At 35.6% G+C, this 14,410-nt stretch overlaps 1 protein-coding gene across 2 annotated transcripts; it reads left to right on the top strand.

Annotated features, from left to right (window-relative positions):
• Positions 1 to 3,212: 3,212 nt before the first annotated feature.
• Positions 3,213 to 14,184, top strand: LOC132110991 (ras-related protein Rab-23-like). 2 transcript variants are annotated; one of them, XM_059518150.1, is made up of 9 exons: positions 3,213 to 3,426; positions 3,460 to 3,664; positions 4,232 to 4,355; positions 5,820 to 6,033; positions 11,479 to 11,564; positions 11,656 to 11,812; positions 11,888 to 11,970; positions 12,837 to 12,929; positions 13,867 to 14,184. In XM_059518150.1, exons 4-9 carry the CDS (start codon positions 5,879 to 5,881, stop codon positions 14,004 to 14,006), a joined length of 714 nt encoding a protein of 237 aa, XP_059374133.1. In that variant the 5' UTR covers positions 3,213 to 3,426; positions 3,460 to 3,664; positions 4,232 to 4,355; positions 5,820 to 5,878; the 3' UTR covers positions 14,007 to 14,184. The 2 variants fall into 2 exon arrangements, with proteins under 2 accessions (XP_059374133.1, XP_059374132.1); XM_059518149.1 differs by having other exon boundaries at positions 3,457 to 3,664.
• The last annotated feature ends 226 nt before the right edge of the window (positions 14,185 to 14,410 follow it).

Genomic DNA, 14,410 nt, shown 5'->3' with positions numbered 1-14,410 from the left:
GATATTATACTGATATTATACCGATATTATTGAAAAATCATACAATCCTCATCATAAAACACATTTTAGGCTTAATATTAAGTATTACACCAAATAAAATTTTATAATCATTTTTATATATTTAAAATACATTTATTTCATACTAAGTATAGTTAAACTCTATTAAAGTATTTACTGACATATAATTTGAGACTTACCGATATAAAAATGATTATAAAATTTTTTTTGGTGTAATACTTAATACCGATATTATTGAAAAATCATACAATCCTCATCATAAAACACATTTTAGGCTTAATATTAAGTATTACACCAAATAAAATTTTATAATCATTTTTATATCGGTAAGTCTCAAATTATATGTCAGTAAATACTTTAATAGAGTTGAACTATACTTAGTATGAAATAAATGTATTTTAAATATATTACTTTTTTACTATGAGTTTTTTTCAGGAATGTTGCACTCATGACTTTGCTGTTAGTACTGCCAAAACTTATCAGTTGAATTTGATGATTTTATACAGGTTTGTGTCAAGTTTCTGCAATTTGCATTATTTTTTTTTTCTTTTCTTTTTTCTAATATATATATATATTTGAATATACTTTATTGCTACATTTTTTACAGTTTAATGTTCATGTGCTTTACTGTATTAAGTTACTGTTTAATGTTCATGTGCTTTACTGTATTAAGTTGTAAGATATTTTAATCACAATAAATCAGTTGACTGGCTGCTTCATTACTAAAGCTGTTGATTAAAACTCTGGCACTGAAGGCATACAGTTTGAAGGAAAACTGTCTTCTAGTGGCTGCTTGAATTGTTAACTTAGAAAAAATACAATATATATTTATTTGTATTATACTGTATATCACTTCATAAGTCGTCTTTCAACAGTTGGCAAAACAGTTTACAGATAAGCTGTTGTATGTAAGTGAATATAATTAAAATACAGTATATACTCATCAGCTGTATGAAATTTCAACAATGTAATGCAGAGATCTTTAACCCTGCACCTGGGGACCCACTTCAGCACACCTGGCCTTGTGACTTTTCAAGTGATCCTGAAGACCTCGATTAGCTGGTTCTGGTGTGGTTGATTGGGGTTGGAGCCAGTGACAGAGCTAGTTTTATACTATACATTCCTACCATAACTCCAGTTGTTTGTCTATTGGAACTTATTTCTCGTATTTCTATCTTATGATTGACCAGTGGTTGGAGCAAAAGATCTTACATTATTTTGTAAAGTGAATTAATGTTGTTCATGATACGTAAAACTTCAACTAACTTTAAACTGGGCTGCCAACTTTTGAGTTCAGTCTGGAATGAGAATTATTCAGGAATAATTAACAAGTTTGTGAATAAGTGCATGTTGTTTTTCTAAACTAAACTGCACAGGGAACCCTTTTGTTAAGGGTAAAAGTATCAGTTGTTTTGTATACAAGTTCATATTCTACCATTTTTATTAGAATATAATATTCATTTGTATTATAATAAAAAAAGTAAAAATATAATGTATTTTGTGTAAAAATTCTCCTCTCTAATATACATTTCTCTCACTAGTTTAGGCACTGAATGGATTTTCTGAGCTTACAATGTTTTCAAGCTGATGTCTTTCCTCGGCTGAAACAATCATGAGACACTAGGCTACACCAGGGGCGAGGCCAGATATGTTATATAATCCAATATATACTTTTTAAATACTGAATGAAGTTTGTTTCACTATTTTCAAATTTAGCACTGTTTTCAAACGTGTGTCCTCACGTTGTTAACATGATCATAATCATTATTTTGACAAGCATATGGTATGCATCTATAGGAAGTGGGGAAATTAATAAACTGCCTTTAATTGACTATGAAAACTAATGTTAAATATATTTTAAAGCACATATATGAAGTTATAGTGAAACTATACATTTCTAATTACTATCTTTTGAAAGATGACATTCATCTGGAAATTTACCAGCATTTCACTGGGTGAGCCACAGCTGAAGGCCCACCCACGCTTCGACACTGGGCTATACTAGGGGTGCTCCAATCAGGATTTTTGAGGCAACCACAGAAAACAGTTTTTGCCAATAGCGATATATTAAAGCCTTCTTTTTATCATTTATAACCATTTATAGTGATACTCCATTCATGATTTATAGATATTTAATTGAATTATTACTTTGATATTATATTTAATATTATTATTATTATTATTGCCTGAATTTCATTTTTGAAAATGGGGTGAATTTATGTGACTCTTGTGAGATGGGAAGCAGCACAGCACTGTGATTCCTTTTTTCTTACTTTTACAATACAGTAATACAATCAACAAGTAATACACTGACATGTTTAGACACAATAAATATAGGCAACACATTATTCAATGCTTTTTACTTTTGCTTTAACTTATATATTAAGTTTCTCAAGCAATTGGCAAAACATTACAACTACTTTTCTTAGGTTATCACAAACTTACCATTGACAGAAATGGTCAGCTCTACTGCCTTTTCTTTTGCATTTAAATCTTTATCAGTTTACAACCAACCTGTGGTTCATAAATAACGTTGAAATCACATTTTCGTTTGAGATTTACCTATATAAAAATTATAATTAAACTTTATTGGGTCTGCTACTTGTGCACAATGCATACATTTTAATATTAAAGCTAAAATTTGTTTTTTTGATGAGGATTGTATGATTTTTCAATAATATTGGTATAATATCGGTATAATATCGGTAAATGTTTAACGTGTACCTGAAGTATAGTTGCAATAGTTTTTGATTGTGCAATTTTAGCACAATGAAGTATATTTCAGTATATTTTTAGTTGGACTTCAGCACTACTTCTGCACATTTAATAATTTCGGCATAATATCGGTAAATGTTTAAAGTGCACCTGAAGTATACTTGCAATAGTTTTTGATTGTGCAATATTAGCACAATGAAATATATTTCAGTATATTTTTAGTAGGATTTCAGCACTACTTCTGCACATTTAATAATTTCGGCATAATATCGGTAAATGTTTAAAGTGCACCTGACTACTGCACAATTAAAGTGACCCGTGAACTGGCCTGCATATAGGCTATGCAATCTGAAATATGCCATTTTGTCTTATGGGAACAGCTCTCTTTGTGATGATGGATTTTTAATTATTATTATTTTTATTGTGCATTGTTCCAGCTGTGCTGAAGTTCTGAAAAGTCAAGGCAGGCTTTTATTTTGAAAGGGTCTGTCTGGTGGGCGACAGTCAGAGCGCTGTCTCCGAGTGCTCGCGCGCTTCACGCCGCCACTCAACAGATCAGACGCACGGTCGTGAAAGACCGCAAAGAACGCGAAGACACTGCTATATCTCAGGACATTTGCTTCCTCAGAGCCCGTTTATCTTTGGAGTATCCAAGCAGGATCGTTAGCCGGTGTAAGAGAGACAGAGAGAGCGGTGAAGGAGGAGGAGGAGGAGGAGGAGGAGGAGGAGGAGGAGGAGGAGGCCACTCCTTTGATAAACTGTGCAAACGCACAAGGCTCGCTCATACAGCTTCTATTGCTTCTGTTTACCATCAGCAGATGTGTTTGGACTCATAAATCACTACAGCCGTGTGTGTGGATCCTCTGCGTTCACGATCATCCCGTGTCGGATATTCAAAGGGAAAACATGTAACCAGGTGACACAAATGTAGGTGAGACCATCCTGCAAACATCTTTTTGTCTCTAACACTGAGTACCATGGTCTTATTCTAAATACCGTGGCGCATAAACATGGTAATCATTCAGTACGTCAGTATAGTAAAGTATCATGCTGTTACTCTCTGATATATAACTGTTATATCACAGTTACTACTTCTTATTATAGTTAACACCAACTAACCTAAACCAAACATAACCCTAATGCAAGTAACTACATGCTTTTGATACTTAAATCACAAGAGCTTTGATTCTATTAGACGTCCTTTAAAAATATGGGGTTCTTTGGAAGTCACATCTAATACCACGGTAACGTTAAATGATTTTAGGAAACTGTACTTTTTGCATTGGCCTTGACAAAAAGTATGGTGATAGATACAGACGGTACTTTGATTTGAGCCATACCCTCCATTATTTGAGGTATATTCAATCTCTTAATCAGACTGACTGCTGCCACACATGAAGTCCTGTAATCTGACCAAGGACAGCTGCTTTAAACAGGCAGATTTCACTCGTTTGTCTCTAGGGCTGTGTGTTTTGACTGCGCTCTGTGTATCACACAGACTTCCTTGGTTACGTGGATCCGAGTGCCATGGCCCTTCAGACAGCCAGACCTCACAAACACCTGTCAAGAACGAGCGCTGGGATCCCGCTTCTGATCTAAAAGCACAACCAAACAGAAGAAAGGTAATCCAGTCTCATCAGTGAAATGCTTTCTTAATGTATTTTTTAAAATATCTGTTTGGTTTAGGCTACAATGATTTATAATTATAAAAAGAATCATGTGGAGCTTCTGCAGTGACTTCAGGGCTCATGCAGGGTGTTGTTGTCTCAGGTTGGCTGCTGTATTTAGTTACCCAGCAGAAACGCGGGAGGCCTCGGGAACGTAACCTGATATGTTAGCGCTTCTGTCGCGCTGCTATCTATCCAGCATTCTTGGATTGCATTTTTGTGTTCAAGTTCAAGATTCCTGCTGCAGACAAAACTATTGATGAACCGTAGAGTTATTGAACTGAACTGAATCAAACACTGAACTGACTGGAGCTGGATAATGACACGGTCACCTGCTGTAGAGCTGAGCTCAGTTACCTTGAGGTTTGCTACATTCGCTCTGTTACTGAACTGAATTGAGCTGCATAATGGCATCATTATATTCTGTAGAGCGGCTTTACAACTAAAAGTGAATTTGACCAGATTAACACTGTTATTTTCCTGTTTATTACTGTGACTGTTAACAGCAGTTGTTCTAGCAAATGAAACTAGTTTACATTGTTGAATGCGTTGTTGATTTGCAACCAGGTTACTTTAAGGGTAAAAGCTGGGCCTTTATGGGTGAATCTCATGAGACCTGTCAAAAACATCTCTGCTTAGGTTTCTCCCCAAACCCACAAGAAAGAGAGCATTTCCACTTTGCTTATAGTAAGGAATCTTTTTGAGTTTCCTTGAAGTTCTTTTCATGATAATTAAGCATGTTCACCCAAATTTTCATTACTCTCTCTCTCTCTATATATATATATATACACTACAGACCAAAAGTTTAAACAAACCTTCTCATTCAAAGAGTTTTCTTTATTTTCATGACTATGAAAATTGTAGAGTCACACTGAAGGCATCAAAACTATGAATTAACACATGTGGAATTATATATGGAATTATATACATAACAAAAAAATGTGGAACAACTGAAAATATGTCATATTGTAGGTTCTTCAAAGTAGCCACCTTTTGCTTTGATTACTGCTTTGCACACTCTTGGCATTCTCTTGATGAGCTTCAAGAGGTAGTCACCTGAAATATATATGTCACCATTGAGAATAATAGGAATTCAAATCATTTCAAAATTACAACTCCAGATGCATTACAGTAAAGAGAATTTGGGAACAAATGGGCTCATTTGTTATGAAAATAAAGTCTTCAAAATAAATAAATTGACCATGCAAAATGCATCGTAAAATGCCTTGGTACTACGCACAGCCCAGACTAAATGCAAACTGACGCAAACCCTTCAGAGACCAATAGATCACGTTCAGTCATGATGCAGGAAATGACAATGTCATGTGGTGAAAATGTGCTTCTGTACTTTGAAGTAACACTTGATGTGTCATAACTTGTGGGATTATGACTGATCCGTCAACTGCTTTCCTAAAACAGGCTAGAGTTGAGATCCTACAGCAGCAGGAGTGAGGTGAAAGCACAGGCACATCGCAGCCATGCTGGAGGAGGACATGGAAGTGGCCATCAAGGTGGTAGTGGTGGGGAACGGGGCGGTCGGGAAGTCCAGTATGATCCAGCGATACTGCAAGGGCATCTTCACGAAGGACTACAAAAAGACCATCGGGGTTGACTTTCTGGAAAGACCGTTCATGTAAGCATGCTTTTACGCTTCACTCGGGTCGCTTTGAAATGCTTTTATAGGTTTTCTATTGTCTGTGCTCTTTTACTTGGAAGAAGAAAACCATTTCTTTAGAAACGGAGTAATCCAGGAAGATTCTTTGGATAGCACCCTGTCATTACTCATGCAAAGTATTTTTGTGAATCACTACAGCTCTACTGCATTTGTCAGAATGCATTGTAAAGACACAAGAGTATATAACATGGAATGTGTATTCCACAATACGATGCATTCACATTGGCCTTCATCGTACAGATGTACAAATGAACCAGAAGCGATATTAAATGTGAGTTTTAAAATCTATAACCATGAGGAATCTGTAACCATGTCTTGAACATTGTGGGGAGCCCAAGCACATTATTGATGTGGTAATAATAGTGGTTTAAAGGGAGTTGCGGGAATAAAGGTAGAATGGTAGTAAATCACTTTATTATTTAGTAATTAAGCAGGTTAATAAAACTTAGCTGTGTAATTATGCCAAATGTTTTTTTGTCATGTCACATTCAGTTAAGAATTACATTCATAAAGTAAATGAGTTTTTAAAACGTAATAATGTCATTAAACAGTAGTCAGATCATACACGTTTAGCTACTTTACATATTACCTTGCACTCTTTCACTGTTAAAACTGAGGGGGCATGTTGAAATTCATTATTGTTCTCCGTGAACAGTAGACTCTCCGTGATTTGATTTGATTGGCCATCTGAATCATTCTGACTAGCGGTCAACCGATGTGTTTTTAACACCAGATGCCGATATCTTGGAAAGTAGGGTAGCCAATAGCAGATATAATTTTAAATAATTATTATTATTTCAGAAATTTGAAATCATTTGACAATGGATTAAAAAATAAATGTGAAAAAGAAACATACTTATACTTTAGATGACCGTATTTTTCACAAATAAATAAATATTTAATAAAAATATAATTGAAAAATTAAACCCTGTAATCAACAGGGCACTCAGTATTCTGGAAATTTGCGTGCATTGGGAGTCTATTATTGGGAGTTTATTTTTCAAATAAAGTCTTGGTAACCCTCACTTTACATACAGCACACAGTGAAAATGACATGTGTAAGACAGTGAGCATATGCATAAAGTGCAGCATAATTTGAAATCACGAGTTTAAAGTTTAAAGCATTCAATTCACACGGACCGACCGTCACACACAGAACACGCGATCATGCTGGATACACACTTCACAAGATCTCACAGCTGAATTCGACTGAGTTTGCAATTAAATTTTTAAATAAAATAATAAATAATAAAATTGATTAGTCATTCAAAGATTATGCTTAATGCTGACGGCAAACGAGTAAGTATTATAATGTTTGCCTTTCTATTACTTTTTTGCCATCAAAATAAAAGTTCTACCTCGAACACATCGGCCAAGCAGAAAAACGTATCGACTGATGCCGATATTTTAAAAATGCCAAATATCGGCCATAGCTATATATTGCTCGACCACTATTTCTGACATCTTGAGTGACTGTTGGACCACTGAGGCAGAAGGGCTGTCACTTTTGTGAAAAGATCATTTTTCGATTTTTAAGACATAAGTGTTCATTGAATCGATTGTAAAATAGATTTTCCATGTCTAAAAAAAAAAAAAAAAGACGTTTACATTTTGAACACCAAATAACGGACGAACGTAAAGAGAGTGCTGGAAATGCATGCAGAGTGGACTGCTGCCATAACATAAATGAAAAACATAAATGAAAAACATTCTTTATTCACTATATGTCCAGCTGTTGAGAAGACGAGCTCCGACCGCACTGATGTCCCAGGGACTACTACTTCATTGCCATCTACGCAAGGTGGGGGTATTTCGTACTGCCAATCTTCCACCACAAAAAAAAGGGGGTCGCTGTCAGCTGGCAATGGTGGCTCCTTTTCATAACTCATCATACCATTGTCCTCCATTTTCTTTGAAAATACTAGATGCAGCGATTGAAACCTAGAAACTATAGGCACATAAAATTGCTGGGTATTTTCTGTCTAGCTTTCGCAACGCCTACTGCACTTTCGGAATTCTTTATTTTCTTTTTCTGCTTGTTTGTGAGTTTTGTTACATCTATAATATGTTTAATTCTTTTAAAATTAATAGTGTACATATTTGGTTAAAATCGATTCCCTATTTTCGTTTTTCGAAACTTTTTTTGGTTGGTTTTCGAACGAAAAGTGACAGCCCTATGAGGCAGACCAGACTAAAATGTGATCATCATCCTCTGACAGCGTGTACTAATGGAGAGCAGCAGAATGATCTCGAGAAAATCAAATGATGTGAGGAGAGTTTGGCCAAATCTGACGCAATGTCTGTGGTAGTAATTGCTCTGCCCGCAGGGATTTTGCTGTGCTGTTCATAGCGCAGCAGATTCAGTGGACAGGTCTGATTTACATTATTTACATGTGAGAGTGACCTACTGAGTGTCAGGCGAAGCATAGTTTAGTTATTAGTAGGCTATGTTATTTCTATTTAATTCACTAGATTATCCATAAATAGGCTTTATCATAAATTTATGTAATATAAAAACCAGTTTGTGTTAATCCATCTCAGGTGGACCATTGGATCTTGCTTGAACATTATAAGCACACAAATAAAGAAGGTTTTTACCCCCGATTTCTACTACTCATAACCAGTGGAATCTGGAAGTCAAGTTAACAGCAGAATGCTGCAATAGATTTACACAAAATCAGACCATCCTGAGTTGAGAGATTGTTTCTGTAAAGATTCATATAGCCAAAATTTGCTGATGCCAAAATGGTCTGTGTAGCTATGACAAAAATATTGTTAAAACGGTATAATACAAATAAAACAAATGGTAGTTTTGCAAAACCAGTAGATTAAAGAGAATAACTAAACTAAAAAAAATATTAAATAAAATGTTTAAAAAATGTGTCAAGCAGCCAACTTTAAATTTTTTTGGGCCACTTGAAATGGCCTGACACATTTGACACATGCAGTTACTGTGATTAATTGTCATAGGAAGATTTTGGCAATACCGCTCACCTCTATTTCATATACTGCTATTATGTAGTATGAACTAGGGCTGTATATCACCAACAAAGTCATGATACAATACGTATCACGATACAGAGGCCATGATACGATACGTATCACGATACAGAGGCCATGATACGATACATATCACGATACAGAGGCCATGATACGCTACGTATCACGATACAGAAGGCATGATATGATACTTATCACGATACAGAGGCCATGATACGATACATATCACGATACAGAGGCCATGATACGATACATATCACGATACAGAGGCCATGATACGCTACGTATCACGATACAGAAGCCATGATACGCTACTTATCACGATACAGAGGCCATGATACGATACATATCACGATACAGAGGCCATGATACGCTACGTATCACGATACAGAAGGCATGATATGATACTTATCACGATGCAGAGGCCATGATACGATACGTATCACGATACAGAAGCCATGATACAATACTTATCACGATGCAGAAGCCATGATACGATACTTATCACGATATAGGACGGCACTCAATTTTACCTCAGCAGATCTTAATAAAACAGCTTTATGAAGGGCCTCCATAACTGTACCACAATATAGGAAATGGCATACATTTCATGCTTGCATTGGGCAATCCCCACCAGGTACAACATTCTGATTGCATATTATTTTTAAGCCCTTAAATAATAAAGTACGCTACTCGTTCTAATAAATTTATATTGTAATGTACTCCTATTAAAATATTTAAAAAAATCTAGTTAATGTTGATGGTAGGCTGTCATTGCACAAATGAATGCAGTCTCTACATTTTAATCCTGGGTAAAATAAAAAGAAGAGTTCTAAACTAATACACTGTCTTCTGTATCTAACGCACACACTCTGTCACTCACACAGATCATGCTGCGCGTGCACTCAGACATTCAGGGACAAAATTTTTCGCGCTTGCCTGCATTTTTTTTTTTTTTTATATTCTAAATAGCTTAATCACTTAAGAGCTACATTATCTTACTCAACAAGGAGCTGGCAACATCATTGTTTCTAAAGGAATTAAAGCCACAGCTTCACTGTTGTTCTGCTGAAGCTCTCTCATCACCTGGATCTCTTCCTCGCTCGTTTGACTCGTGCCTGGTGCTGAGGTGAAGCTGGAGCTCACGTCTGAAAGGCTCCCATTTGATGCTATCATAAAGACGTTCTGTGTCTAAATAAACACAGTTCTTGTCAAGAAAAAGAGACTGAAGCAAGCAGTTGTGAGTGGAGTGGCCAACACTAGCTCTGGCCCTGCGTTAATTACATTAAATATGTTTAATGTTTTAAAAAGAAAAAATTAATCGCCTGCATAAACGCGCGTAATTTTTACAGCACTAAAGAAAATATATGAAAAAAGTCATATCTACATCAAAAAATGCATTCAAAATTACAATACACCAGGGTTTCCCAAACTGGCTTTAATTTAAGAATTGCAGTGGGTTGATAATTATTGAAATAATAATTATTGAAATATTAAATAAACTCTTTTATATTACAAGACTTCAGATATTATTAATATTATTAATTAATATTAATATAATAATATTTGTTATTATATAACAAACATGGAAATGTTCATTACATGAACAGACATTAATAAACATGGAAACAGCAATGGCACACCCAAAGTCCCAGGTTTGAAAGGTTTTTACTTTTTTTCTAGAACAATATGTAATCCATAAAATGATGATCCATGAAACCCTTGAGCATTCTAAAATGTAATATACTCTACTTACAAGTACTTCATTTTTGGAATCTGTTTAAATAATCCAGATTACATGTAATCAGTTACTACCCAACACTGCACACAGTAGGTACGATAATCAACCCATACATACAAACAAAGCCTGAATCATTCACAACTTTAAACAGAAATAAATGCCAGTAAATATGGCACACATTTGTCATGGCAGATGACAATACACATCCAAACAAGCAAACGTCCCGTTTGCATTTAAATATGGTTTATGACAAATAACACGTGGTGACGCTCAGGCAACCCCTTGGGGAAAGAACATCCTCTTGCCTTTTTAGCAGCAGTTCCTGGATCTCATTCTCTTTCCAATATACCATGAGACATGTCATCGGCAGTAAATGCCAGAGAAAATCTCTGCGGTTTACTGTTTGTCCACACAAAACTAAATGAGGAACAAATGAGCTGGCAGTGGCTTCATCTGTTGCAATGCTTAGTCAAACTGAGAATGAAAGCAGATGTGAAATGTAACCTGTCATGCGGCCCAACCGATTTTGGGAAATGATTTGACCATTTTTATTAGTTTTTTTTCAGCTAATTTTTTTTTTTCTATTTTTATTATTTTCTGGTATCTTTCAGATGTCGGCCCAATGCATATATCAGTTCGACATTTGTTTGCATGTGTTTCAGAGTTAATGGGGAGGACGTCAGGCTGATGTTGTGGGACACGGCAGGACAGGAGGAGTTCGATGCCATCACCAAGGCCTATTACAGAGGTGAGAGCGTTAGAAACGTGGGGTCTTTCTCTCCAGCTGTACACCTGTGTTTGGCTGTGAGCAGGTTTGTGACGAGTGTTTGGTCCTGCAGGAGCTCAGGCCTGTGTGCTGGTCTTCTCCACCACCGACAGAGAGTCCTTCGAGGCCATCAGCAGCTGGAGAGAGAAGGTGGAGACGGAGGTCGGGGACATACCCACCGTCCTGGTGCAGAACAAAATCGACCTTCTGGACGACACGGTTATCAAAAAGTAAGACGGAAAGAATCCGGGTTCAGTAATGTGTCTGTAGAGAGCGATGCCAAAGCCTGTGTGTTGTTTCTTCAGTGAGGAGGCTGAAGGTCTCGCTAAGAGGCTGAAGTTGAGATTCTATCGGACGTCAGTGAAAGAAGATCTGAACGTCAATGAGGGTGAGCGAGAAAGCATTTGAGTTTAGAAAAACTGATCTATGCTCAACTGTAAAAGAACTCATTTTTAGTGCTGTCAGACGATTAATCGTGATTAATCGCATCCAAAATAAGTCTTTGTACTGTGTATATTTATTATGTGTATATAAATACACACACATGCATGTATATATTTAAGAAAAGTAAGTTGTTTATATTTTTAATATTTATATATAATATAAATTATATGAATATAAATATATACATCTAAATATTTTCGAAATATACTGTATGTGTTTGTGTTTATATATATAACCAGAACACACACTAGGGCTGCACAATTGATCGAATTTCTAATCGCGATTACAATTATGGATGCCACAATTATGTAATTGCTCAAAGCTGGAACTAATTGTTCAAAGTCCACTTATGTTATTCTGTGCACTTAAGATATGTTGTTTTTCTTTCTACGTGTTATCTTAAGGGTTTTCCCATTGTTTTAGTTTTAGTATAACATTACAATGCCATTCATATATTTACTTTTTTATAGAAGAATATAGAAGAATTTAAAGAAGAAACAGATCCAGTGTATATTTGACATTTGAGGCTTAATATTACAGAAAAGCACTAAAGATTTTTCAGTGAGTGTGTTTTCAGCTTGTTTATTTTCATATAAAAATACGACATGCAGTTGCATCAAACAATGGTATAAATATTTTTCAATGTAAATTGTGATAGTCGTAATTAATAATCGCAATTACAATTTCAAGGGAATAATCGTTCAGCCCTAACACACACACACACACACACACACACATTATGTAAACAAAGACTTTTATTTTGGATGCGATTAATCGCACTACTCATTTGATATATTTTTGATGTTGTAGTTTTTAAGTATCTAGCTGACAAATATCTACAACGACTCAAGCAACAGTCAGCAGAAGAGTCGGAGGTTGTTCACTCATCCAGCAATAAAATAGGTATGTTTAAAAAAATATATTTTTAAGAAATTCATGTTTTTATTTATAGATGGGTATTTTTAGACATCACATGATCTGATCTGATTTCCAATCTTGGAATTACGATTCTAAAGCAATTCTTGATCTACTTATTTTATTTTTTTATTAATTTATTTGTTTACTAACCTTACTAAATTTATTTGTTAATTTTTATTAAATTACCATAAGTGGGATACTTTTTTAAATAATTACAAATAATAAATAAACCAAAACAATTGCATGTTAAGAATTATAACCAACTAAATGTAGTTTTGAAACATACAAGCAAATAAAGGGGAACAAAGAAACATTACAAGCAATAAACAAAAAGTGCTTTCGTTATCTGAGAGTTTCCACAGGCGCAGTTATGGATTTTTCTCGGAATTGTTACTATTTGTGTCCCTGGAGCACAAAACCAGTCTGAAGTCTATGGGGTGTATCTGTAGCAATAGCCAAAAAAACAAAGTATGGGTCAAAATTATCCATTTTTCATTTATGCCAAAAATCATTAGGATATCAAGTAAAGATCATGTTCCATGAAGATATTTAGTAAATTTCCTACCGTAAATATATCAAAACTTTATTTTTGATTAATAATGTGCATTGCTAAGAATTCATTTGAACGACTTTAAAGGTGATTTTTTTTTTCTTCAGATTTTCAAATAGTTGTATCTCAGCCAAATATTGTCCTCCTAACAAACCAGACATTGATGGAAATGATTTATTCAGCTTTTATATGATGTATAATCATCCGGGGGGAACAGTTGATTATTACTGATGACATCACAGACACATCGTATATATGTATTTATTTATTTTATTACAGCACGGCTAGTGTTTAAATGTAGCTTTAGTGTGGCTGTTTTAAATGCTCAGGAAATGTTCTCATGTTTCATGACAAGTCTCTTACTGTTTTGAGGTGTTTTCAACACTACCGGGGGCAGTCACCTCCACCAGGCCGCCGGCGATCTGAACGGCCGTGAGGTCATTAACCTGCGCCCAAACAAGCAGAGGACCAAGAAAACCAAAAACCCCCTCGGCAGCTGCAGACTGCTGTAGAACGTGTCTGATTCACAGTATGCCTTGCTGCAGGTCATCCCAAGCTTCAATAGCACTAATTAGAGTCCACTCTGAACGTGTGAAATCCAGAGCAGAGCTGTCAGAGGTGTGTGTGTGTGTGTGTGTGTGTGTGTGTGTGTCATCATGCTGCTGGCGTCCTCTGCTGGCTGACACTAGTGTTTCTAGTAAATAGTGTTCTAGTAAATCTTTTGGACACTGCCCTTTCTCACATTTGAACAATGATTATGGCTCACCAGTCAAATCTATGGTGAGTTCTTTCAGATGTGCATTATATCATGTGGTTCACAGCAGGGTAGTTTTCTCTGATGAGATTCTTTACAGCAGAAACCGTTTCTAACACACCATTTGTGCATTTGGACCGTTCATCGTTTGTGCAATAGGTT

The sequence above is a fragment of the Carassius carassius genome, chromosome 30 (assembly GCF_963082965.1).
Source record: "Carassius carassius chromosome 30, fCarCar2.1, whole genome shotgun sequence".
Lineage (NCBI taxonomy): Eukaryota > Metazoa > Chordata > Actinopteri > Cypriniformes > Cyprinidae > Carassius > Carassius carassius.
Note: the sequence above shows the minus strand (reverse complement) of the source record. Positions and strands in the feature narration are given on the sequence as shown.